Here is a 25,414-nt window from a genome sequence, read left to right as displayed (position 1 = left end):
CTTGTGCTTTGCGCCACCTGCGCTTAACCCGCTGCGCTACAGCCCGACTCCCAATTTGATTCTTTATTGATCAGGGAACCCAGGCTTTTGAAGGTCAGACCCAGAAGTGGCAAGTCAGAAATGGCTTGACATGGTTTGGAAAGGGGCGGAAAAAGGCAAAAGGTGCCTGGGAAAGAAGGAACTCCCTTAGCAACTGTTGCAAGGGTTTTAACTGGTAGGATTAACAACCCTGCAGGCAGGGAGGGTCTTGAGGGTAGAAAGAAGATAGATCAAAGGAATGGAATGGGTGGGGATATTTCAGGCAAAACAATGATTATGTAGATAATAAGGGAGCAGGCATTAGTATCAGGAATGCAGGGTGCTTTGTGAGGCAGGGAGTCTGATGAGAGGATGGATATTCCCTCAAGTCAAGCCCTGCCAAGCTCAACCACATCCTCACAATTTCCCGACATCTCCCCCTTTCTTTTTATCTAATGGCCACAGTATCAGGAATGCAAGGTGCTTTTTGAGGCTGGGAGTCTCATAAGATGGGGCAAACCTTTGGGGTTACTCCTGTTCCTCCTTGCTTAACCTCTCGGTAGAGAGAGAGACTGACAGGATAGACACACTCCTCAGGTCAAGCCCTGCCAGGCTCTAGCACATGCTCACAACTTCCCGGCGTTAGTTGCCTCTTCTTTTCTTTCTCTTTTCTCCTCTCCCTCTCTCCTCTTCCCTCCTCTCTTCTCCTCTTCTTTTCATTTCTCTATATTGAAGGCAATATATACCCAACTATATGTACATACAGAGAGAGATACAGAGGGAAAGAGAGAAAAGGAGACACTTAGCACTGGTCCCCTTGCCCTGCATTGCTCCCTTCTGGGGGCCTAGAGCCCCAGGAATGTTAGTTACACTGTCTCAGGTAAACCACTCGATAGCTCCCACAGATATTTGAAGGGGTGTCAGATATCAAATCCAGGCCATATATATGTAATGCATGCTTTCTACTACTGAGTTATATCTCTCCCCCCTACAAACTGTAATATTTATGGATGAGAGGAAAAGATGTACTGTTCACTTCAAATAATCCAAGGAGAGGTGGCGTTATGGAATTTAACAATGGCCTTGAGTTGATCACTGTTGAATGTATATCCATATGGTTTCATCCTATTCTTATGTAGTGGCTCATTAGACACAGTCAGTAGAAAATACTTGAAGATTGGGCGGTAGTGCAGCAGGTTAAGCACATGTGGCACAAAGCACAAGGAACAACTTAAAGATCCCGGTTTGAGCCCCTGGCTCCCCACCTGCAGGGGGGGGTCTCTTCACAAGCAGTGAAGCAGGTCTGCAGGTGTCTATCTTTCTCTCCCCCCTCTGTCTTCCCTTCCCCTCTCAGTTTCTCTCTGTCCTATCCAACAACAATGACAGCAATAACAGTCACAACAACAACAATGAAACAAGAGAAACAAAAGGGAAAAAAATAGCCTCCAGGAGCAGTGGATTCGTGATGCAGGCAACAAGCTCCAGCGATAACCCTGGAGGCAAAATAAATAAATAAATAAGAAAAGACTCTCTTGTATATGTTTGACATATTCCATATTAAAATGAAGATTTTGAATTGCAACAGGATGTCCCTGGAGTACCTAAGCAGGGGAGTGTCTTCTCTTCTCACTGTACACTGGAAGCTTCCAGCTTCTTCTCCATCAGGCCCTCCACCCTCCACTGGAGTATTTGTTGCTGCTCCTGCTGGTCCCTCTGGCCCCATCATGCCAGCTCATTGGACCTGCTCCCCCCAGAGTCTCTTTAGCTTCCAGGTCCCAAGCCTCCAGCAAGCCTCCAGGCCAGTGGCTGAGCTTTGGAAGCTACAAAAGACTCTTCAGAGACTGTTCATCCCCCAGAACAGGCCACATTTAGTCTCAAAGGAGACAGGGCGTTGATGAGACAACATCGTGAGTCACCACATCTAATGATTTCCCAGAAGAGCTGTGGTTGGACACTGAGCTGCTCCCCCCAAACATGGCTGAAGAAACATGGTACAACTTGGTACTGGTTCAGAGATGGATGGAGCAGGTCAGTGGTGCTTCATACTCCTGCCACCCTGAGCAAGTCACAGAGCTCCTCTGATCCCAGCACTCTGATTTCAAGTGGGGCTAGTCCCTAACCTGTTTATTCATGGGGTGGCTGGGGAGGTGGACCAATAATCGACCTTGAAGTGCTTTGTCAAATGTTATGCAAATGAAACAATTAATGCCACCACGGGAGGAAGTGAAGGGAGGGGGGTGGCCTTGGCTTTGGAGCCTAGGATGGATGTCATGTGTTGTGTGCCTTTGCCCTTTGGCACTGGTTTAGGTTTCCTTTCATCCTCTCCCCTTCTGCCTTTTTGTCTTTCCTAACCAGTTTCATGGAAGAAATGGTGAAGGACATCAAAGACTATTGAGGGTATAAGAGTCAGGATCCTGTTAGAAAATTGATAGTGTACTCAAAGTGGAAGGGGGAGGCATCTATTTGAAGAGAGTATCACAGAGGATTTTTATACCCAAGAGGGAAGAAGAAGAAAATCATCAAAGGATACTGTAGCCCACACAGGAATTTGCTGTCTCAAGGAAAGAGAACAGGGTTCTTATGGCCCACGTCATGACAGAGTTGCCTAAAGCAGCTGTGCATGTGAAAACAGCCCCTTAAACAGAACTGGACCCGGCAGGGAGGGAGTCAGGAGGTGAATCCTCGGGCCTGTCTTTTCTCCAGTCCTTCAAGTGCCTCCTGTTGGAAACTGTTCAGAAACTGGAGGACAAAGGAGTCTGGCTGGTTAAGTCCTTAGAGCACCCTCTGGTTCAGAGAAAAAAAGACTGTGAAAGAGAGAAGCTAGATGGGTTGGGGGTTGGGTGAGTGTGCAACTGGAGAGTAGATGACAGTGGGAGGGGATTGGTGGACTAGAGGGGATGGGAGGTCTCAGATCAATGTTGCCTGGTTAGGGATTCAAAGCCAGAGGGATCAGACTGGCAACACAGTTCACTTGGATAGTGCATGGCTTTGCCATGTGCATGACTGCCAGGCTAGCTTCACGGGCGGGAGACAGACGACCAGGGACTCATGGCTGAGCTGGGAAGCAGTATCTCTTTATTCGTGTGGAACACAGCGCAATCTAAGCTATCTCTAATCACAATCCTGTACTTAAACATACTCACCAAGTAGGGTGGAAACAGGATGTGACATAGAGAGGGTGGAGCGAAAAAAGAAATTGGTGGAAATCAGGGTGTGACAAGGAGAGGGGGTGGAGCAAAAAGAGAGTATAAACCAATGCCCTAGAGGCAGGGCAGTGCTTAGTTAACAGTAGTTTATTTAAATAGAACACAATGTTAAGCAGGGGGGATTAAACCAATGAAACAGAAGGGGTCTTAGAAGCATACCAACACATAACCTGGGTTGGAACCTGGCTCCCACACTCTTTGTCTTTATAAAAATAAATAAAATAAATGTCTTAGGGATCAATGCATCCAGCTACAGTTACAATCCAACACAGGCTCAGGGTACTAGGGCATGGTGAGAGCTTCCAACACAGAAGGGTCTCTTCAGCCGTGAGAAGCCATCTCTCATCATTGCCTAGATTCCTGACCCAAATGCCCCTTTGCTCCTAGGGGACCCTTCCCAGCCTCCCAACAGCAGCTGGCCTGCAAACCAGAATGAGAGTCATGCTGAAGCCATGCCAGCTGCAAACCTGACCTTCTCCTCCTACTACCAGCACTCCTCACCTGTGGCCGCCATGTTCATTGTGGCCTACGTGCTCATCTTCCTCCTCTGCATGGTGGGCAACGCCCTGGTCTGCTTCATTGTGATCAAGAACCGGCACATGCGCACAGTCACCAACATGTTCATCCTCAACCTGGCTGTCAGTGACCTGCTAGTGGGCATCTTCTGCATGCCCACCACTCTTGTGGACAACCTCATTACAGGTGAGTGTCGGCGATTTGGAACCCTCACTCTACCCTCCAAATCCTTGCTGGTCTGGTCTCTTGCCAAGATACCACTGCTCAAACTGCCAAGGTAATCTTATGACTGAGATTGGCTTAGAAACAATAGATAAAATGAATTACTAATTTTTTCTCTGCCAGGCATTGTGTGGCATGTTCTCCCTGGTTTTTTTTTTTTTTCTTTCTTAATTATTCTTGAAATAGTCTAGGGAAGTAGACATGATCATTCTATTTTGGGAATGAGAAAACTAAAGCTCAGAGTGCTTAAAGGTTATTTCTGCAGCTACACAACTAGGAATCAATCAAGTTCCACAATTTCACACTCATGCTGACATCTAGCTGCACCCCTAGGTAGCTCCTACGGGAAGAGCTAAAACCATCGAGAAGAAGATGTTGGAAAGAAGGAAGGTTCCCTCTGAATATAGACCTAAATGTTAACTTACTTGAATTGTTGTTCAACAAAAAGGAGTTCTATTTAAGAAGTATCGAGGGTCCCATCACTAGAAGTCTCTGCATGGTGACCAGCTGGCTGATTAGCAAGGATTTGGTAGAAGAGACTTGTGTAGAACTACACCCATTCAATCTCTGCATTCCTGCCTGCTCATCCTCTCTTGTCTCACAGTGACTTGCCTTTCATGTTTGAGAACCAAGTTCCCTAGACCCCGAGACTGGGTTGGGAAAGACTGGTTTCCAGAACTGTGGGGACCCCTAGAGGTCTGAGGCTGCAGGCTCTGGCTTCAGCGCCACTGAGGATACAGAGATGGACCGCAGCATTTGGAGCGATTTACCCTTCAGAGGAAAGGGAGTCATCACCCATGTTTTTATAGGTTCCAGGACTCAGAAAGTGGAACCAGGCAGTCAGCTTCCCCTCTGCTGTACAGGCTCTACCCTGCTGCTGTATCCCTTGCTCTTTCCAGAGCTGCTAGACTTGACTTTGCATCCTTCCACTTCTATACACACACACACACACACACACACACACACACACACACACACACACACACACACACACCAGCAGCAGCTGTTGACAGTGATAAGAATGGTCATCAGCTGGTTAAAGCAGCATCTGACAGTCCCTTTTACGCATGAAAAAATTTAAAAATTGTTTGAGAAGATAAGGCATTCATATTTACATAGTTCAATGCTTGAAAGCAACCAAAAGATATTCAGTAAATATTTCCCTTCTCCTCCTGACTTCTTGTATCTCTTTACACTAAAATTATAGATGTATAATCAAATTAAGGAAATGTGAAATTTCTAAAGAGTCAGTTCTGTACCATTTACATTTTCCTCTATAAAATATAGCACATGTGTTTTAAATAAGATCCATTAGGATAGGTTTACATGAAGCTATTCCATATGCTTAAATGAAATATTTTCATTCTTTTGATAACTACTTGGAGCTTCATTGTATAGATTGCTTCAATTAATTTAGCTGCTTCCTCCATTACAGGCTATTCTAGTTGTGTCTAATAGAACCTTCTGAAATAAAAGCAACTTTCACAGCTTTTCCGTCTCTCTCTTTCTCTCTCTCTCTCTCTCTCTCTCTCTCTCTCTTTCTCTCCCACTCTCTCTCTCTATTTTAAGCACAGGTGCAGAGGACAGAAATAGTCATATGTACTGTTCGTGGCACTGACTTCACTCTTGTGAAGCCCCTCTTTGATTTTTTTCCTCTATTCATTACTTTCTGTTCCCCTATCCCACTTCAAAAGCTCCAAATTCCCTTCCTCAACCCACAGGTTAATATTATATATTTTTTAAATTTTTAAAAAAAAATTTTATATTTATTTATTTTCCCTTTTTGTTGCCCTGGTTGTTTTTCATTATTGTTGTAGTTATTATTGTTGTTGTTGATGATGTCATTATTGTTAGATAGGACAGAGAGAAAATGATAGAGGAGGGGAAGACAGCAAAGGGGAGAAAACGATAGACACTTGCAGACCTGCTGCAACGCCTGTGAAGCGACTCTGCTACAGGTGGGGAGCCAGGGGCTTGAACGGGGATCCTTCAGCCAGTCCTTGCACTTTGCACAAGGTGTGCTTAACCCGCTGTGCTACCGCCCAACTCCCTATTTTTAAAATTTTTACTGGTGAATTAATAATGTCTTGCAAGATTGTAAGATTACAGGTAATAGTCCCACATTACACCTACCACCAAAGTTCTGTGCCCTCCTGTCACCTCCCACCCTCACCCTCCAATCCCAGCTATAACCACCATGCTTCTCAGTCTCAGTGTGGTCACTTTAAATGTAATGTTCATATGCCTTCTTACAAATGTTCACTGTGAATGTGCATGTGATGGGCATTTCAATATTTTTGTTAAGATACAGTTTCACACAGATCTAACCTTTTTAGTAGGCAAGTTCACCCTATTTAGTTCTGCAAGTTTTACCAAAGGTACAGTCATGTAGCCAGCACCACAATCAAGATAGAGAGCTGCTCCATCACCCTAAGCTACCCTCACTCCTTGTCTCTTTGTAGTCAGCCCCTCCCACTACCCTTAGCGCCATCTATTTTCTGTAGGGGCAGAAAATACTTTTTGTGCAAAGCGTAAGGACCAGCGTAAGGATCCAGGTTGGAGCCCCCGGCTCCCCATCTGCAGGGGAGTTGCTTCACAGACGGTGAAGCAGGTCTTCAGGTGTCTATCTTTCTCTCCCCCTCTCTGTCTTCCCTTCTTCTTTCTATTTCTCTCTGTCCTATCCAACAACGGTGACATCAGTAACAACAGCAATAATAACTAAAACAACAATGAAAAACAAGGGCAACAAAAGGGAAAATAAATACACAGATCTTTTTGGATGGGTGTGTTGGGTTCCTTAGGATATATCCCAGGAGAGGAATTGCAGGGTTAGAGGGAGAGTCCATTTATAAGCTTCTGAGAGTTCTCTAGACTGCTCTCCACAGGGCTTGGGTCAGTTTATATTCCCACCAGCAATGCAGGAGGGTTCCTTTGTCCCCACAATGCAAGCTTGATTTAAAATCGCTCATTTTCCCACAAATCTCCATTTCAAGTCTTGGATTCAACTCAGGACCATATAATAAATTTGTTTTTCATTTATTATTATTATTTATTTTTTTTTTTTTACTGGGGCACTTTGACTATTGGTGGTGCTGGGACCTCTTGCATGCAAGTCCTGTGTTCTACTACTGAGTTATTGCCACAGTCCTTTTTTTTTTTTTTTGTCTGTTTGTTTCTTCCAACCTGTGATAGTTTCTTGACTTTTATGACTTCATGATATTTGAAGAGTACTGATCAATTATTTTGAGAATGTTCTATACCAACTGATGTTTTCTTGTAATTAGATTTAGCTTATACATACTTGGCAAGAAAGTACAAAAGGCATATTAATAAGTACATGCTGTCTGTACGGATTAGGTGTTAATCTTGGTCACTTGATTAAGATGGTTAATCTTCCAGGTTGTTCCTCTGCATATAAAAATTGGGATTTACTTATGTGTTATAATTCAATACTATCATTATTTGTTTTATTGTTTAAGCTGACTACACTTTTGACTATTGTAAGCTCTTTCAAATTCACTACAGTTTTAACATAGCACTATAATTTTAATTAAATAATTAATAAGTAAAATATACTCTGGTATATTTTATATCATAATATACTCGTGAGACCTCTGATTCCAGTTCAGTATCACAGAATTCACTTAACTTCCCTTTTTTCGTTATTTATAACTCCTTTTTCTGAGGGTCAGAAACCTGACTCTGTCCACAATACATTTGCTCAGCCTTAACCATTCACAGAAGATTCAATATTGCTAACCCATGGCCTTTGAGAAACAAGTTATTAATGAAAGTGCAGAATCTGTAGTTCTTTTCTATAACTGTATAGATCACGGTCAAAATACTATCTTCCAAAGTGACTGAGGTAGTTTCTTGCCTCTCCTTCACCCATGGAGGTGGTTATATTATATACTTCTAATACATTTAGGTTTATTTGTCGTGGTGTGTATTACACTTTGAGTTTCCTCACAACCTGACATATATTTATTAACTAGTTACTATTTTTAGCATGTGAGAAATTGGCATGGTTCTAAGAGGTCATACAAAAGGTAAATTATCGGGAGTCGGGCGGTAGCGCAGTGGCTTAAGCCCACATGGTGCGAAGTGCAAGGACCGGTTTAAGGATCCCAGTTTGAGCCCCCAGCTCCCCACCTGCAGGGGAGTTGCTTTACAGACAAAAAGGTAAATTATCTGGGACTGGGTGATAGTACAGCGGGTTAAACACATGTGGCGCAAAGCACAAGGACTGGCTCAAAGATCCTGGTTCGAGCCCCGGCTCCCCACCTGCAGGGGGGTCGCTTCACAGGAGGTGAAGCAGGTCTACAGGTGTCTATCTTTCTCTCCCCTTCTCTGTCTTCCCCTCTTCTCTCCATTTCTCTATGTCCTATCCCACAGCAATAACAACAACGATAAATAATAAGGACAACAAAAAGGGAGAGGAGAAAAAAGTAAATTAGCAGAGAACTGTCACTTCTCTGTGAGCTCTGCTACCTCATTCCTGCCATTTCCATCTCTCTTACAACCTCCCTGTTTAAGTATCCATTATTTTTGCATTTTCTTTCCCATATTCCCTCTGTACAAATGAACAGATATACATTTCTCCCAAATTCTCTTCTTTCTTACACGAAGAGTAGCAGACTACAGATATTCTTTTCACTATGCTTTTTGCATTTAGCAATATGTCCTGGAACCCACCCCATAGCCATTCATAGAAGGATTTCTTGTTCTTCTTTGTAGTTGTGTAAGGCTCCATTGTGTGGCTGTGCCTTGACTTATTCATCCACTCCTTTATATGAGCACTTATATAATTCTCTGATACTTTGCAGCTACAATAATGCTACAATGAATTTCTTATAGTGTGTTTTATGTCATCAGAGGCATATATTCAGGGTAAATTACCAGAGTGAAATTGCAGAGTCAGAAGATAAGTGCAGGGGGTCGGGTGGTAGCACAGCAGGTTAAGTGCATATGGCACAAAGTGCAAGGAGCAGAGTAAAGATCCCAGTTCGAATCCCCGGCTCCTCACCTGCAGGGGGGGGGGTGGAGTCACTTTATGGGCAGTGAATCAGGTTTGCAAGTGTCTATCTTTCTCTCCCCCTCTCTGTCTTCCCCTCCTCTCTCCATTTCTCTCTGACCTATCCAACAATGACAGCAACAACAACAACAATAAACAACAAGGGCAACAAAAGGGAAAAATATCCAGGAGCAGTGGATTCGTAGGGCAGGCACCAAGCCTCAGCAATAACCCTGGAAGCAAAAGAAGGAAGAGGAGGAGGAGGGAGAGGAGGAGAAGTAGAGGAGGAAGAAGAAGAAGAAAGTGAAGAATAAGAATAAGAATGAGAAGAATGAGAAGAAGAAGAAGGAGGAGGAGGAGGAGGAGAAGGAGAAGAAGAAGAATGGGAAGAAGGAGAAGGAGGAGAAGGAGAAGAAGAAGGAGGAGGAGGAGGAGGAGAAGAAGAAGAAGAATGGGAAGAAGAAGGAGGAGGAGGAGAAGGAGGAGGAGGAGGAGGAGAAGGAGAAGAAGTAGAAGAAGAAGAAGAGGAAGAAGAGGGTGAAGAAGAAAAGGAAGAAGAAGAAGAAGAAGAAGAAGGAGAAGAAGGTGGAAGAGGAGGAAAAGGAGGAGAAGGAGAAGGAGAAGGAGAAGGAGAAGAAGAAGAAGAAGAAGAAGAAGAAGAAGAAGAAGAAGAAGAAGAAGAAGAAGAAGAAGAAGAAGAAGGAGACGAAGAAGGGGAAGGAGAAGAAAATAAGAAGATAAGTGCATCCATTTCACCCGAGGACTTTGTCAGTCTGCGTTCCCACAGCAATGTATGAGAGCTCCTATATCTCCACATACTTACTGTGGTCATTTTCACTTTTCTGATTTTGAATGAGGCTTGACTGTTTTCCTTTGTTTAAGGATGATTAAGCCTTTTCTACATATTACATATAATATGTTCCTAGGTGAATAAACATTTAAAATTTTCCCCACTCAGAATGAAAAAAGGAAATGCAACATACCATCACCAAATATTGATAAAATGGATTCAAATTGGATCAGACCTCTTGATCCAACTACCAGTTTACAGAAAAATATAAGAAGCAGATAACATGATACATGACAATAACAGTAAAACTTGCCATATCTTCCCTTGGGTACAAAACAATCCTGTGTCAACCAGATTTCAAGGCTAGGAGAGGGAGAGAGAGAGAGAGAGAGAGAGAGAGAGGTGAAGAGATGGAGGACTAAAAGACACTAAGGAGGGTAGGGGTAGATTGTGTAGTGGTTATACAAAAAGTCTCCCATTGGGGCCAGTTGGTGTCACACCTGGTTGAATACACATATCATAATGCACAAGGACCCAGGTTCAAGCCTCTGGTCCCCACCTGCAGGGAAACTTTGTGAGTGGTGAAACAATGCTGCAGGTGTCTCTTATTCTTTCTCCTTCTCTATCTCCCTCTTCCCTTTTGATTTCTGGCGGTATCTACCCAATAAATAAATAAACAGAGAGAGAGAGAGAGAGAGAGTCTCTCATGCCTGAGGCTCCAAAGTCCCAGGTCCAATCCCTTGCACCACCATAAGCCACAGCTGAGCAGTGCTCTTGTAAAAAAAATAAAAAGACACCAAGGGAGATTAATCAATTGCAATGTGCAGATAGTATTTGGAGTATGAGTTAAGTAGAAAATTCATGAAACTATTGACATTTTCACCATGCTGGGTAATTTTTTGTTTGAGGTTTTGCTGGTTTACTCGATGACATATGTAACATGTTGTGGGGGTTTCCAGGCACAATTTCCTACCTCTACAAGATACATGTCACCATCCCACACCTGCTACCTCAGCAGCAACACCCCTCCCTGCACCACAGTGTGTTGGACTCCCTTCACTCTTTCCCATCCCACTTTGGCAACCTCAGTTCTGTGGTCAGTCCAAGAGTTTGTTTTCCTTTGATTTTTTTCTGTGCCTTTGCTCTGTTTTTTTTTTTTTTTTTTTTTTTTTTTGTAACCATGTATGAATGAGCTCATGTAGTATCTCAGTTCCTCGTCTGGGGCTCTTGTTTCCTTATTGGTTTTCTGCCTGGTGATCTGTCCATTGGTGAAGGCAGAGTAGTAAAGACTCCCACCACTCAGTGTTTCACAGGTAGCGGTTGCTTTATACAATGTGTGAAGTTCCTTTCTTGGTGCATAAATGCTAATGATTGCTAAGTCCTCTAGATGAATTTATATATTCTTTACAGTTTTATCATTAGTGATTTAACAGTGGCTTATAAATCATAACATTTTAGGGGTACCATTTCCTGTCTGTGATATTGATTCACTACACTTACCACCAAAGTCCAGTGCCTGCCACTTCCCTCTGATAATCACCATAGTTCTCACAAAATCTATTTAGTCAGTCAGTTATCTACATCTCACATATGAGTGAAAACATCTGGAAGTTGCCTTTCACCTCTCTACTAATTTCACTTAAACATAATCACCTTCAGGTGGAGGGGAGACAGCATAATAGTTACGCAAACAGACTCACATGCCTGAGGCTCCAAAGTCCCAGGTTCAAGCCCCTGCACTACCATAAGCCAGAGCTGAACAATGATCTGGTAAAAAAAAAAAAAAAAAAAAAAAAAAACAAGCAAAGAAACAAACAAAAAAACATAATCACCTTCATACCCTCATGTATATCAGAATCATTACATAATGTCTATTGCTGTTTCTTGGTAGCTTTTTTAGTTTGAATATTATTTGATTTAAATATTACTGTCTCTGTTTTTTGAAATGATAACATTTACCTGTATGCTTGTTTTACAAACTTTCACTTTGAACCTATATTTATTTATTTATTTATTTTTTAAATATTTATTTTATTTATTTATTCCCTTTTGTTGCCCTTGTTGTTTTATTGTTGTAGTTATTATTGTTGTTGTCATTGTTGGATAGGACAAAGAGAAATGGAGAGAGGAGGGGAAGACAGAGAGGAGGAGAGAAAGATAGACACCTGCAGACCTGCTTCACCACTTGTGAAGCGACTCCCCTGCAGGTGGGGAGCCGGGGTTCGAACGGGAATCCTTATGCCGGTCCTTGTGCTTTGCACCACCTGCGCTTAACCCGCTGCACTACAGCCCGACTCCCCGAACCTATATTTATTATTGGAGCTCAAGTGGGTCTCCTTTTATACTTCTAGGGTTCTAGACTTAAAGTACATTTAATTTAATTTGTTTTTTAATTTCTTTATTGGAGGATTAATGGTTTACAGTTGACAGTAAAATACAGTAGTTTATACATGCATAACGTTTCCCGGTTTTTCACATAACAATACAACCTCTACTAGGTCCCCCTCTGACATGTTCCAGGAGCTAAACCCTCCCCCCCACCAAACCCCAGAGTCTTTTACTTTAGTGCAATACACCAACTCCAGTCCAAGTTCTGCTGTGTGTTTTCACTTCTGATCTTATCTGTCTATGAGTAAGATCATCCCACATTCATCACAGAGGGGGGCTAGTCTGAATAGTTCTTGGTAGATTTGGCATCTCTTACTCTGTGCTACCCTCTGTCATTATAGGGTGGCCCTTTGACAACGCCACATGCAAGATGAGCGGCTTGGTGCAGGGCATGTCTGTGTCAGCTTCCGTTTTCACCCTGGTGGCCATCGCTGTGGAAAGGTGAGAGTGGTCATGGCTGGGTTATCCTGGGCTGAAGGAGCAGGGCATTGGGAAGAGCCAATGCCTCTGCTGCTGGTCTGACCAGAAGACCTGGGCTGCTCTGCAATACATGGGGCTGAATCCTGAGTCATAAAGAGAAGGCTTGTGAATAAGGGCAAGAGACTGGCATACTTTAACGATGTCTCTTTAGTCACTATCAGGCCACCACTTCACAGATGCTAGTCACAGAAGCCTTACACCTGGACTACCCAGGTTTTCTAGAGTATCAAGAAATAGATAAAAGTTTTCTTTTGAAAAATGAACTGAAGGATGCCTGCACAGACTCACAGCTCCACTCTGCTCTGCCCAAATAGCATTCATTGTTTCCCACACTGCTTTTTCCTCCTTGTGTTTTTTTTTTTTTTTTCATTTCTTTTTCTAAATCATTTTACTGGGGGAAATAATGGTTTACAAGAGAGCTGCCACCTGGTACAACTTCTCTTTTGGTGATAGGTATCTGCACACCATTTCCACCAATAACTTAGGTCCTTCTTCAGCATCATGCTCTGGGTCCCCTTATGCCTTCACTCTTCCAGAGCTTAAAGTTCTTGCTTTGCTACAGTAGACCGTATCCAGTCAAGTTTCACCTGTAACAATATCTTTTCTAAGGACAGGACCAACTAGTGGGTTTGTTCTTGCATAGTTAGGCATGGAGCTGGCTCCCTCACAACTCAGAAACCAATTTATGGGCCAGATGGTAGTGCAGCCATGTTAAGTGTGGTGCAAAGCACAAACACTGTCATAAGGATCCTTCTCTCCTTCTTTCTTTCTCTCTCTCTCTTCAAGTAAGTTTCTTCTTCTTTCTCCTCCTCCTCCCCCTCTTCCTCCTCCTTCTTCTTGCCTCTAAGGTTATCGCTGGGGCTCAGTGCCTGCACTATGAATCCACTGCTACTGGAGGCTATTTTTCCCCCTTTTGTTGCCATTGTTGTTAATCGTTGTTGTTGTTATTGCTATCACTGTTGTTGGATAGGACAGAGAGAAATCAAGAGAGGACAGGAAGACAGAGAGGGGGAGAGAAAGATAGACACCTGCAGACCTGTTTCATTGCCCATGAAGCGACCCCCATGCAGGTGGGGAGCCGGGGGCTCCAACCTGGATCCTTACGCTGGTCCTTACGCTTTGCACAAAAAGTATTTTCTGCCCCTACAGAAAATAGATGGCGCTAAGGGTAGTGGGAATGGGAGACCACTTGCCAAGTGGTGGCACATCTGGTTGAGTGTATGTTACAATGTGTAAGGACCAGGGTTTGAGTCTCCCATTCCCACCTGCAGGGGGAAAGCTTTTCTGTCTCAGAGTCCACAAGGGGGAAAGCTTTTCAAGTGGTGAAACAGCGCTACAGGTGTCTCTCTTTCTCTCTCCCTCTTTATTTCCCCCTTCCCTCAGGATTTTTGGCTATCTATCCAAAAAATAAAGATAATAAAGAAAAATGAAAGTAAGAAAGGAGGAAAGAAACCAATTTACTTGCAAGCTAACTCAGTAAATGTCAGTGTTTCTGACACTGCTGCCTAAGGTGTGGATAACAGATGTGTAGTGTCCACTCCCCACCAACCCTCAGCCAGGGTTTTGCTCTCATTCCGGGACCCCTAGGGTGCCGTGTGTGTGTGTGTGTGTGTGTGTGTGTGTGTGTGTGTGTGTAGGGGGCTTCCCTTCTCCTTCAAGCCACCACCCCCCTTTTGCTTCTGTGTGTTCTGATGCCGCAGGTTCCGCTGCATCGTGCACCCTTTCCGAGAGAAGCTGACCTTGCGGAAGGCGCTGGTCACCATCGCGGTCATCTGGGCCCTGGCCCTGCTCATCATGTGCCCGTCGGCCGTCACGCTGACAGTCACGCGCGAGGAGCACCACTTCATGGTGGACGCCCGCAACCGCTCCTACCCGCTCTACTCGTGCTGGGAGGCCTGGCCGGAGCAGGGGATGCGCAAGGTCTACACCACCGTGCTCTTCTCGCACATCTACCTGGCCCCGCTGGCGCTCATCTTGGTCATGTACACACGCATCGCCCACAAGCTCTTCCAGGCCTCGGGGCCGGCGCGCGCGGGCGAGGAGGCGGAGGCGGCGGGGGGCGCGGGGGGCGCGGGGGGCGCGCGCGGGGCCCGGCGCAGGGTCCGGGTGGTGCACATGCTGGTCATGGTGGCGCTCTTCTTCACGCTGTCCTGGCTGCCGCTCTGGGCGCTGCTGCTGCTCATCGACTACGAGCAGCTGAGCGAGCAGCAGCTGCACCTGGTCACCGTCTACGCCTTCCCCTTCGCCCACTGGCTGGCCTTCTTCAACAGCAGCGCCAACCCCATCATCTACGGCTACTTCAACGAGAACTTCCGCCGCGGCTTCCAGGCCGCCTTCCACGCCCAGATCTGCCCGCTGCAGTGGGGGCGGCACAAGGAGGCCTATTCCGAGCCGCCCGGAGGAGGGCTCCTGGGCACCCGGGTCTTCGTGGAGGTGCAGCCCAGCGAGGAGTCGGGGCCCAGCAGTGGAGGTTCCAGGCCTGCTCGTCTCCCGTTGCGCCATGGCCGGGTAGCCCACCACAGCTTGGCCGAGGAAGGCCGTGGCTGCTCTCACCTGCCCCTCAGCATTCCAGCCTGGGATATCTGAGTGGTACCAGGAGGGCGGGCCCTGAGCCCTGAAGCTGATGGCTGGACCTGTGATGTCTGGATGATGGCTAGGGGATGTGGCCTTAGAAGAGAATGCCATGGAGCCTCCCTCTTAAACACAAGGGAGCCGGCAGCAGCATACGGATGGCTTCTCTATTGCTAAACCCCCCCCCCCCCCCCCCCCCCCCGCCACCCACACACACACACTTTCCCAGAAGCCTTTCCATACAGTAGACAGCAGGAACTTCACCTTTCTGAACTATGATAGCACGTGTTCCACTTCTTCTGCTGATGCCTAGATGATGTGCGTTGCCCCACTCTCCCAAGTGTTGTCTGCCGTACCCTGGCTGCCTGACAGGGGGCTGTCACCACCCTGCGGCTGTCTCCAGAAGGTGGGCACAGTGCAATGTGTAAATCCCAATTAGGCAGCTGAAAGAAGCAGAAAAGCAGAATTGACCTACCTGTTTGATGCTCCAGGTCCATGTCCTGGAGTCCCTTGGACATACCTTTCTTTTTAAAAAAATATATTTATTTATTTCCTTTTGTTGCCCGTTATTTTATTGTAGTGATTGTTGTTGATGTCATCATTGTTGGATAGGACAGAGAGAAATGGAGAGAGGAGGGGAAGACAGAGAGGGGGAGAAAGATAGACATCTGCAGACCTGCTTCACCGCTTGTGAAGCGACTCCCCTGCAGGTGGGGAGCCGGGGTCTCCAACTGGGATCCTTAACGGTGGTCCTTGCGCTTTGCGCCATGTGCACTTAACCCACTGCGCTACCACCCAACTCCCCTTGGGCATTTCTAAAGCCCTTCCAGGGACCCCTTCCTGAGAGGACACAGTATGCTCCTTCTGCCAAATCTGCCTGTCTAGGTTTGTCTTGTTTGTTCAAGAGATGCCCAGAACCTTTCTCTTTTCCCCAAAGTAATACAACAGGATGTCACAGCAGCTGTACAAGGAACCCTGGGAGCCAGTGTCAGCTGTAAGCCCTCTGGGTCTTTTCCTTCCAAGCTAAACCCAGAGAAAGGAGGAGGAGGGTTTTTTCCTTTCTCTTCTCATAGGGTGAGCCACCATCACCCAGGCCTTGGACAGGAACCTGTGATGTGACAAGCAGCTGCAAGGCTACCTGGAAGTGTTGGTTTATTTGCTCTTGGATGGGAGGCAGGGAAAGTACAGACTTTGGGAATGCATCTGCTCACTGGAGCTGTAAGTACAAAGTCTTCTCCAAGACCTTGCTTGATGGGGATCTGGGGTGTCCATGGGGCCTCCTGGAGGGAAGACATTAAACTCCTCCCTGACACCTGTAACTCACATACACTAAAAGGGGATGAGGACCAAGAGGCCCCTCCTTTTTTCCTTTGCTCTGGCTCTCATGCAGCACGCCTACATTTTCTTGAGCCTTCTGTTCAGGAGATGGGAGGAAATGGGATTCCTTTGGTGATCTTTGCACAGCCCAAGAATTTGTGATTGTCTGGACATCCCCCCTACCCGTGTGTGTGTGTGTGTGTGTGTGTGTGTGTGTGTGTGTGTATGTGTGTGTGTATGTGTGTGTGTATGTGTGTGTGTGTATGTGTGGTGTGGTGGTGGTGGTGGTAGAATTTCAGTATTAAAAAGGAACATTTCCAGGAGGTAAGACAGAGACTGACTCTGAGGCTGGCTGTTTCTATACTCAACACGTAATGACTTAACCCTGCTTACTCTGCCCTCAGCACTGGATGGGAGGGAGATTCCTAAGCAAGAGAAAATTTCTTTATGTCCCCAGGCACTGTCCCATTGGATCCCTGGAAATAGGGTGGAGAGTTTATGTGTTGCCATCTCACAAGGTAACTGATGTTCAAAGAGGCCAAGGATACAGATCACAGAGGAGCCAGGATTGGATTCCAATCTGTCTTCTAATGGTTTCTTTCCGTACTTTGTCCCACCTCTCAAGGACTGTTCATAATAGGGAAGGAATTCCCACAAAGATTTTCTGAATGATAGTAAACTAGAAAGTTCTCAGAATCCAAATCTCTTCCCTCAAGCACTTGGCCTGTGAAATGAGCCCATTGTATTTATTTATTTATTTAGTTTGATTTTTAAAAATATTTATTTATTTATTCCCTTTTGTTGCCCTTGTTGTTTTATTGTTGTAGTTATTATCGATGTCATTGTTGTTGGATAGGAAGAGAGAAATGGAGAGAGGAGGGGAAGACAGAGAAGAGGAGAGAAAGATAGACACCTGCAGACCTGCTTCACCACCTGTGAAGCGACTCCCCTGCAGGTGGGGAGCCGGGGGCTCAAACCGGGGTCCTTTCACTGGTCCTTGCGTTTGGTGCCACCTGCGCTTAACCCGCTGCACTACCACCCGACTCCCCATTGTATTTATTTTATAATGTACAGCCTGCACTGCTTCGGGTGCATAGCCAGACCCAGTTTTTTTTTTTTAATTTCTTTATTGGGGAATTAATGCTTTACATTCGACAGTAAATACAATAGTTTGTACATGCATAACATTTCACAGTTTTCCATATAACAATACAACCTCCACTAGGTCCTCTACCATCCTTTTTGGACCTGTCTTCTCCCCACCCACCCACCCCAGAGTCTTTTACTTTGGTGCAATACACCAATTCCAGTTCAGGTTCTACTTGTGTTTGCTCTTCTGATCTTGTTTTTCAACTTCTGCCTGAGAGTGAGACCATCCCATATTCATCCTTCCCTTTCTGACTTATTTCACTTAACATGAATTTTTCAAGGTCCATACAAGATTTGCTGAAAATGGTGAAGTCACCATTTTTTATAGCTGAGAAGTATTCCATTGTGTATATATGCCACAACTTGCTCAGCCACTCATCTGCTGTTGAACACCTGGGTTGCTTCCAGGTTTTGGCTATTACAAATTGTGCTGCTAAGAACATATGTGTACACAGATCTTTTTGGATGGGTGTGTTGGGTTCCTTAGGATCTATCCCCAGGAGAGGAATTGCAGGATCATAGGGTGGGTCCATTTCTTTTTTTTTTTTTTTTTAAGAAAGGATTAATTAACAAAACCATAGGGTAGGAGGGGTACAACCCCACACAATTCCCACCGCCCAATCTCCATATCCCACCCCCTCCCCCATAGCTTTCCCATTCTCTATCGGTGGGTCCATTTCTAGCCTTTCGAGAGTTCTCCAGACAGCTCTCCACAGAGGTTAGACCATTTGACATTCCCACCAGCAGGGCAGGAGGGTTCCTTTGACCCTACAACCTCTCCAGCATTTGCTGCTGTTACCTTTTCTGATATATGACATTCTCACAGGAGTGAAGTGGTATCTCATTGTTGTCTTTATTTGCATTTCTCTGACAATCAAAGACTTGGAACATTTTTTCATGTGTTTCTTGGCTTTTTGGATCTCTTCTGTGGTGAATATTTTGTCCATGTCCCCTTCCTATTTTTGGATGGGGTTATTTGTTTTCTTGTTGAGTTTGGCAAACTCTTTATATATTTTGGTTATTAGCCTCTTGTCTGATGTATGGAATGTAAAGATCTTCTCCCATTCTGTGGGGGGGGTCTCTTGGTTTTTGCTGTGCAAAAGCTTTTTAATTTGATATAGTCCCATAGGTTTATACTTGCCTTAGTCTTCTTTGTAATTGGATTCGTTTCATTGAAGATGTCTTTAAAATTTATGCAGAAAGGACTTCTGCCAATATTTTACTCTAAGTATCTGATAATTTCTGGTATATCATTCAAGTCCTTGATCCACTTGGAATTTACTTCTGTATTTGGTGAAATATAGTGGTTCAGTTTCATTCTTCTGCATGTTTCAACCCATTTTTTTCTAACACCATTTGTTGAAGAGACTCCCCTTCCCTCATTTAATAGTCTGGGCACCTTTGTCAAAGATTAGATGTCCATAGGTGTGGGGGCTTACTTCTGGGCTCTCATTTCTATTCCACTGGTCAGTGTGTCTATTCATGTTCCAGTACCAAGCAGTTTTGATGACAATGGCCCTATAATACAGTTTGAGATCTGGGAGTATGATGCATCCAGTTCTGTTCTTTCTTCTCAAGATTGTTTTGGCAATTATAGGTCCTTTCTGGTTCCAGATAAACATTTGTAGCATTTGTTCTATTCTCCTAAACAATGTGGTTGGGATCTTGATGGGGATAGCATTAAATTTGTATATGGCTCTGGGTAGTATACTTATTTTGATGATGTTAATTCTTCCAACCCATGAACATGGAATATCTTTCCACTTCTTTGTGTCTTTTTCCATTTCCTTGAGTAGTGACTCATAATTTACAGTATACATGTCTTTCACTTCTTTGGTTAGGTTTATTCCTAGATATTTTATTGTTTTTTCTTGTTATAGTAAAAGGAATTGTGCCGGGCTAGTTTTGCCGGAGAGAGAGACGAGGAACTCGTGGTTTCGTGGTAATACAATTCTTTATTGATGTGGATGCCCCCAGAGTCGGGTGTGAGCATAGCAGGTTTAGGCCACGTGGAGCTAGCAAAATGGCCGCCTCCCGCTATGCATGCCAGCCCTTCTCCATGTCTTCTCCAGGTCAGGATACAGAAGAGAAAGAGAGAGAAACCGGAACAACAGCGGGCTTTATAGGGTAAAAACCGGAAGTGGCAAGTTGGAAATGGAAATGGCTAGGAAAGGGGGTCGAGAGAGGCAAAAGGCATGCTGGGAAGGTGGAAGCGTCCTTAGCAACTGTTGCGATGGTTTTAACTGAATTAGCAATACTCTGAGGGGATGACATGGTGGGTGGGCTCTTTCAGGCAAAGCAATGATTATGTAAATAGACCATAGTGTCAGCAATGGAGCATGGAGCAGAGCTGTGGGGGCTGGCTTTAAGGCCCAACAGAATTGATTTCTGGATTTCATCTTCTTCTAACTTAGTGTTTGTATAGAGGAATGCCACTGACTTTTGAATGTTAATTTTGTAGTATTGCCTGATGATTTCCAAAAGCTTCTTGATGGATTCCTTAGGTTTTTCTATGTATACTATCATGTATATATATGTATATCTATGTATACTATCATGTATACATATACTATCATGTATACTATCATGTATTATGTATACTATCTATGTATACTATCATGTATACATATACTATCATGTATACATATGTATATCTATGTATACTATCATGTCATCTGCAAATAGGGAGAGTTTGACTTCTTCTCTTCCAATCTGTTTCCCTTTAATTCCTTGCTCCTGCCTGATTGCTATGGCAAGAACTTCCAACACTATGTTGAATAATAATGGTAGTAGTGGGCAGCCCTGTCTAGTACCTGATCTGAGAGGAAATGCTTCCAGTTTTCGCCATTGAGTATGATGTTGGCTGTAGGTTTGCTATATATAGACTCCACTATCTTTAGGAATTTTCCATCTATTCCCATTTTTTGTAGTGTTTTGACCATGAAGGGATGTGTATTTTGTCAAAGGCTTTCTCTGCATCTTTCTCTGCATCTGCATATAACCATGTGGTTTTTGGTCTTGCTTTTATTGATGTGGTGGATCACATTAATTGATTTAAGTATATTAAACCAACATAGCAGCCCTGGGATAAACCCAACTTGATCATGATGAACAATCTTTTTAATATACTGCTGTATCCAGTTGGCTAGAATTATGTTCAATATTTTAGCATATGTGTTCTTCAGAGATATTGGTCTGTAGTTTTCTTTTTTGGTTGTGTCCCTGTCTGCTTTTGGTATCAGAATGATGTTGGCTTCATAGAAGCTGGGAGTATTCCAATGTCTTCAATCTTCTGGAAGACTTTTAAAAGTAGAGGTATTAGTTTTTCTTTGAAGGTTTTGTAGAATTCATTTGTAAAACCATCTGGTCCAGGCCTTTTATTCTTGGGAAGGTTTTTGATAACTGTTTCAATTTCATTAGCTGTGATGGGCTTGTTCATGTTATTTAGTTCCTCTTTATTTAATTTTGGAATTACTACATATCTAGGAAATCATCCATTTCTTCCAGATTCTCTAGCTTGGTGACATATAGTTGTAGAACCCAGGTATTGAGTAGGGTGCCAAGATTCATCTCTACTCCACCCTGGCCCGAGTGTCTGGGAGTGATGGATGAAGGTCTTGGGAGAGACTATTCCATCTTGTCCCTCTTTAGCATGTTATGTCCAGGCCCTACTTCTGGTGCTATATCTGTGTTGAGTGCCACAAGTGTTCCAGGCTGCCTACAGTGAAAAACTTTTATTCCAGACTAAAAATAGAGCAGAGAAAGGGCTACCTCAAAACCCAAATGCCCATTCCTATGGCTAGGTGGGATCTGTTTGAAGACACCATTTGGTCTCACCTCTAAGTTGAGTTTCTCTTTCAGTATCATCTCCCCACCACAAATTCTTACCCTTTATAGCAGGGGGTAAACCAGGGCACTCACTCAAGCCAACCTTTCTACCAAGGCCTCTGAATTTTCTTTCCCCTTAAGATTCCATGCTTTGAAATATTGGGCTTGCCCCCAAACAGAAAACTAGCACTAGATCATATTTCATATATTTCACTGTTTTTTTTCCCTCCAGGGTTATCTCTGAGGCTCGGGCCCTGCACTATGAGTCCACTGCTCCTGGAGGCCATTTTTCCCATTTTTGTTGCCCAACAAGGGCAACAACAAGTTGTTATTATTGTTATTGTTATTATTGCTGTTGTTGTTGGACAAGACAGAAAGCAATCAAGAGAAGAGAGGAAGACAGGGAGGAGAAGAGAAAGATACCTGCAGACCTGCTTCACCACCCATGAAGCAACCCCCCTGTAGATGGGGAGCCAGAGGCTTGAAGGATCCTTATGCCAGTCCTTGCGTTTCATGCCATGTGCACATAACCTGCTATACTATCGCCTGGCCCCCTATTCACTGGTATTTTTTTAAATAAATTTTCTAATCATATATTTCTTTTTTTTAATATTTTATTTATTTATTCCCTTTTGTTGCCTTGTTTTATTGTTGTAGTTATTATTGTTGTTGTCGTTGTTGGATAGGACAGAGAGAAATGGAGAGAGGAGGGGAAGACAGAGAGGAGGAGAGAAAGCTAGACACCTGCAGACCTGCTTCACCGCTTGTGAAGCAACTCCCCTGCAGGTGGGGAACCGGGGTTCGAACCGGGATCCTTATGCCGGTCCTTGTGCTTTGCGCCACCTGCGCTTAACCCGCTGCGCTACAGCCCGACTTCCTCACTGGTATTTTTATTTCTCTTTTCTTTTTAGTGATTTGACAATGATTTGCAAATAAGATTTCAGAGGTAGAGTTTCACAACACACCTGCCACCAAAGTTCTGTGCCCTACAACCAATATAGTTCTCATGAAGTCTGAGAGACAGTTTACTTGCCCCCCTCCTTTTTTAGGAAGTCCATAGTGTTGTTTTATCTGGGCTGGCTTCACGGGCGGGTAACAGAGACGACCAGAGACACACGGCTGGGCTGAGAACGCAATTTAATCTTTATTCACGAACGGGCAAATCACCACACCATGTGCTTTTCTCCATCATCCTCTCTCAGCTGCTGCTGCTGCTGGGACTCTGCCCGTCCTTAGCATAGGGGGCGGGGAGAAAGCAGGGCGTGAAACTAGCAAGGGGCAAACCAATTCTTCTCAGAGGTTGGGGGAAAGGGAACATACCAACACCATAGGATTACTTTTATTTCATTGTACAACTGCAGCCTATACCTGTCCATTCAGATGGCAACAGGCTTTCACAAAGGAGTGAAAGGGCCTTATGGACACGTGGAATATTTCTAAATGCACACACAGTAAACTAGTTACAACTTAATTTTTACTTATTTTTTATTTATTTATTTTTTAATTTTTAATATTTATTTTATTTATTTATTCCCTTTTGTTGCCCTTGTTGCTTTATTGTTGTAGTTATTGTTGTTGTTGTCATTGATGGATAGGACAGAGAGAAATGGAGAGAGGAGGGGAAGACAGAGAGGAGGAGAGAAAGACAGACACCTGCAGACCTGCTTCACCGCCTGTGAAGCGACTCCCCTGCAGGTGGGGAGCCGGGGTTTGAACCGGGATCCTTATGCCGGTCCTTGTGCTTTGTGCCACCTGCGCTTAACCCGCTGCGCTACAACCCGACTCCCGTTTATTTATTTTTTAACCAGACTATTGCTTAGCTCTGGCGTATGGTTGTGCTGGGGAACGAACCTGGAACTTTGGAGCTTCAGCCATTGAAGAAAAATATTGCTGAGTCTTGACGCCCCCACCCCCCAACCCACATGGAAAGAACTTAGATCGCTAAAACAGACTGAGGGTGATACACAACAGTTCTCCCACCCTCACAGGAAAAACTTATCTTGCTCCTGCCTGCATCAGACATATCCAAGAGTTTCCTTGAAACTAGTCTTCCCAGGCAACCAGAAATATTTTGAACGCACCATAAATCCAACCAAGGACCAGCTGTCTTCCCACACCACCAAATCTAGCCCTGAATCAAGACCCTGTACAAGACTGTCCCAGGATGGCTCTCAAGCTCCCCCTGGCTGGGGTTCTTACACTTCCCCTGGCAAGGCTTTCCTCCCTCCCCAACAGGCCTCACTCCCCCAGCTGCTGCAGCTGGAGGGGTTGCCCCCCTTAATATGCCTAATTAAAACTGTGTCTGCTCACCTATCTGTCATCCTTGTTTCTCCCATTTCTCTTTTTTTTTAATTTTTTATTTATAAAAAGGAAACACTGACAAAACCATAAGATAAGAGGGGTACAACTCCACACAATTCCCTCCACCAGAACTCCATATCCCCTCCCCTCCCCTGATAGCTTTCCTATTCTTTATCCCTCAGGGTCATTGTGAGATGCAGAAGGTAGAAGGTCTGGCTTCTGTAATTGCTTCCCCACTGAACATGGGCGTTGACAGGTTGATCCATACTCCCAGCCTGCCTCTCTCTTTCCCTAGTGGGGAAGGGGTCTGGGGAAGCAGAGCTCCAGGACACATTGGTGAGGTTGTCTGTCCAGGGAAGTCTAGTCGGCATCATGCTAGCATCTGGAACCTGGTGGCTGAAAAGAGAGTTAACATACAAAGCCAAACAAATTGTTGACCAATCATGGACCTAAAGGCTGGAATAGTGCAGATGAAGAGTTGAGGGTGTCCTCTATTTTGTAGATAGCTAGTAGGCATATTTTAGTTATATTCCAAAGGGCCTGTAGCTATACTATTTTTTTTTTCCTTTTTCTTTTTTCCCCTAAGCCTGAAATCTGATATGCCAGTGGATCCAAGTTACTGTCTGGGGAGATGATATCATGGTTGGAAAAAGGACCAGAAAGCTGGATCAGGGAAGATAGTAGCTCCCTAAAATGGGAAAGGGATATAAATATTGTTGACTGTAAATCCCATAGATTTGATGTGATCTGGGGCCCATATTCAGCTTAGGAGCCTATGTGACCTCTGCATCCCTCTAGATCTGAGCTCACATTCTGTGGTCATGAGTAGGAACATTCCAGACTGCCCCAATAGCGACCAATCTTCCTCAGGTGTAGCATAGAGTATGTTGTCCATCCTCCCATTTCTCCCATTTCTAACAGTCATTAAAGCTTTTTGCATTATCATTATGGATTCATCCCAGCCCATCTTCTACCAATCTTAAGTACACAGTTCAGTGTTAAGTTCATTCACATACATTGTTGTGTGACCACCACTACCATCAATTTCTGGAATTCTTTTTAACATTGTGAATAAAAATCTTGTAGCCATTAAGCTTCCCATTCCTCTCAGCCACTAGTAATTACCAGTCTACTTCTGTGTCAGTGAATTTGGTTATCTTAGGTACCTCATACAAGTGGAATCATATAACATTTGTCTTTTAATGACTGGTTTATTTCACTTAGCACAGTTCACTCACATCAGATTGTCAGAATGCCCTTCCTCTTTAAGGCTAAATACTATTCCACTGTATGTATATATCACATTTTGTTTACCCAGTCATCCTTTGGTGGTCATCCAGGTTGCTTCCTCATTTGCACCTTTCTAAGTAATCTGTGCAGTTCTAAGATAATGCAAGTATTAAAAACAAGCAAACAAATAGTGCTCTGAGGACAGGAAGAAGTAGAGACAGAGATGCAAGGGGGAGAAGAGGAGAGATACCACATCACTGCTCATGATACTTTCTTTTTATAAGTGTTCTCATGTGTGCCAGGGGATTGAACACTGGTCCTGCTGCATGATAAAGTGTGGACTCTATTGGGCTGTTTCCCACCCCCATTATTTTTACTTTATTG

General features: G+C 44.3%; 2 protein-coding genes across 2 annotated transcripts in view; both read left to right on the top strand.

The window, feature by feature from the left end:
• Positions 1 to 25,414, top strand: part of SAR1A (secretion associated Ras related GTPase 1A) — a 140,902-nt gene that overhangs the window by 32,952 nt on the left and 82,536 nt on the right. The gene's annotated exons all lie outside the window — the stretch shown is intronic.
• Positions 1,993 to 15,393, top strand: NPFFR1 (neuropeptide FF receptor 1). The gene is made up of 4 exons (XM_060190805.1): positions 1,993 to 2,046; positions 3,581 to 3,926; positions 12,496 to 12,595; positions 14,335 to 15,393. Exons 1-4 carry the CDS (start codon positions 1,993 to 1,995, stop codon positions 15,218 to 15,220), a joined length of 1,386 nt encoding a protein of 461 aa, XP_060046788.1. The 3' UTR covers positions 15,221 to 15,393.

Source organism: Erinaceus europaeus, chromosome 1 (genome assembly GCF_950295315.1).
Source record: "Erinaceus europaeus chromosome 1, mEriEur2.1, whole genome shotgun sequence".
NCBI lineage: Eukaryota > Metazoa > Chordata > Mammalia > Eulipotyphla > Erinaceidae > Erinaceus > Erinaceus europaeus.
Note: the sequence above shows the minus strand (reverse complement) of the source record. Positions and strands in the feature narration are given on the sequence as shown.

Bases quoted from the DNA above. Each gene is read 5' to 3' on its own strand.
- NPFFR1 (XM_060190805.1), top strand. From the start codon at position 1,993: ATGGCTGAAGAAACATGGTACAACTTGGTACTGGTTCAGAGATGGATG. The intron at 2,047-3,580 runs GTCAGTGGTGCT...ATCATTGCCTAG, and splicing joins TTCAGAGATGGATGGAGCAG to ATTCCTGACCCAAATGCCCC. The intron at 12,596-14,334 runs GTGAGAGTGGTC...CTGATGCCGCAG, and splicing joins GTGGCCATCGCTGTGGAAAG to GTTCCGCTGCATCGTGCACC.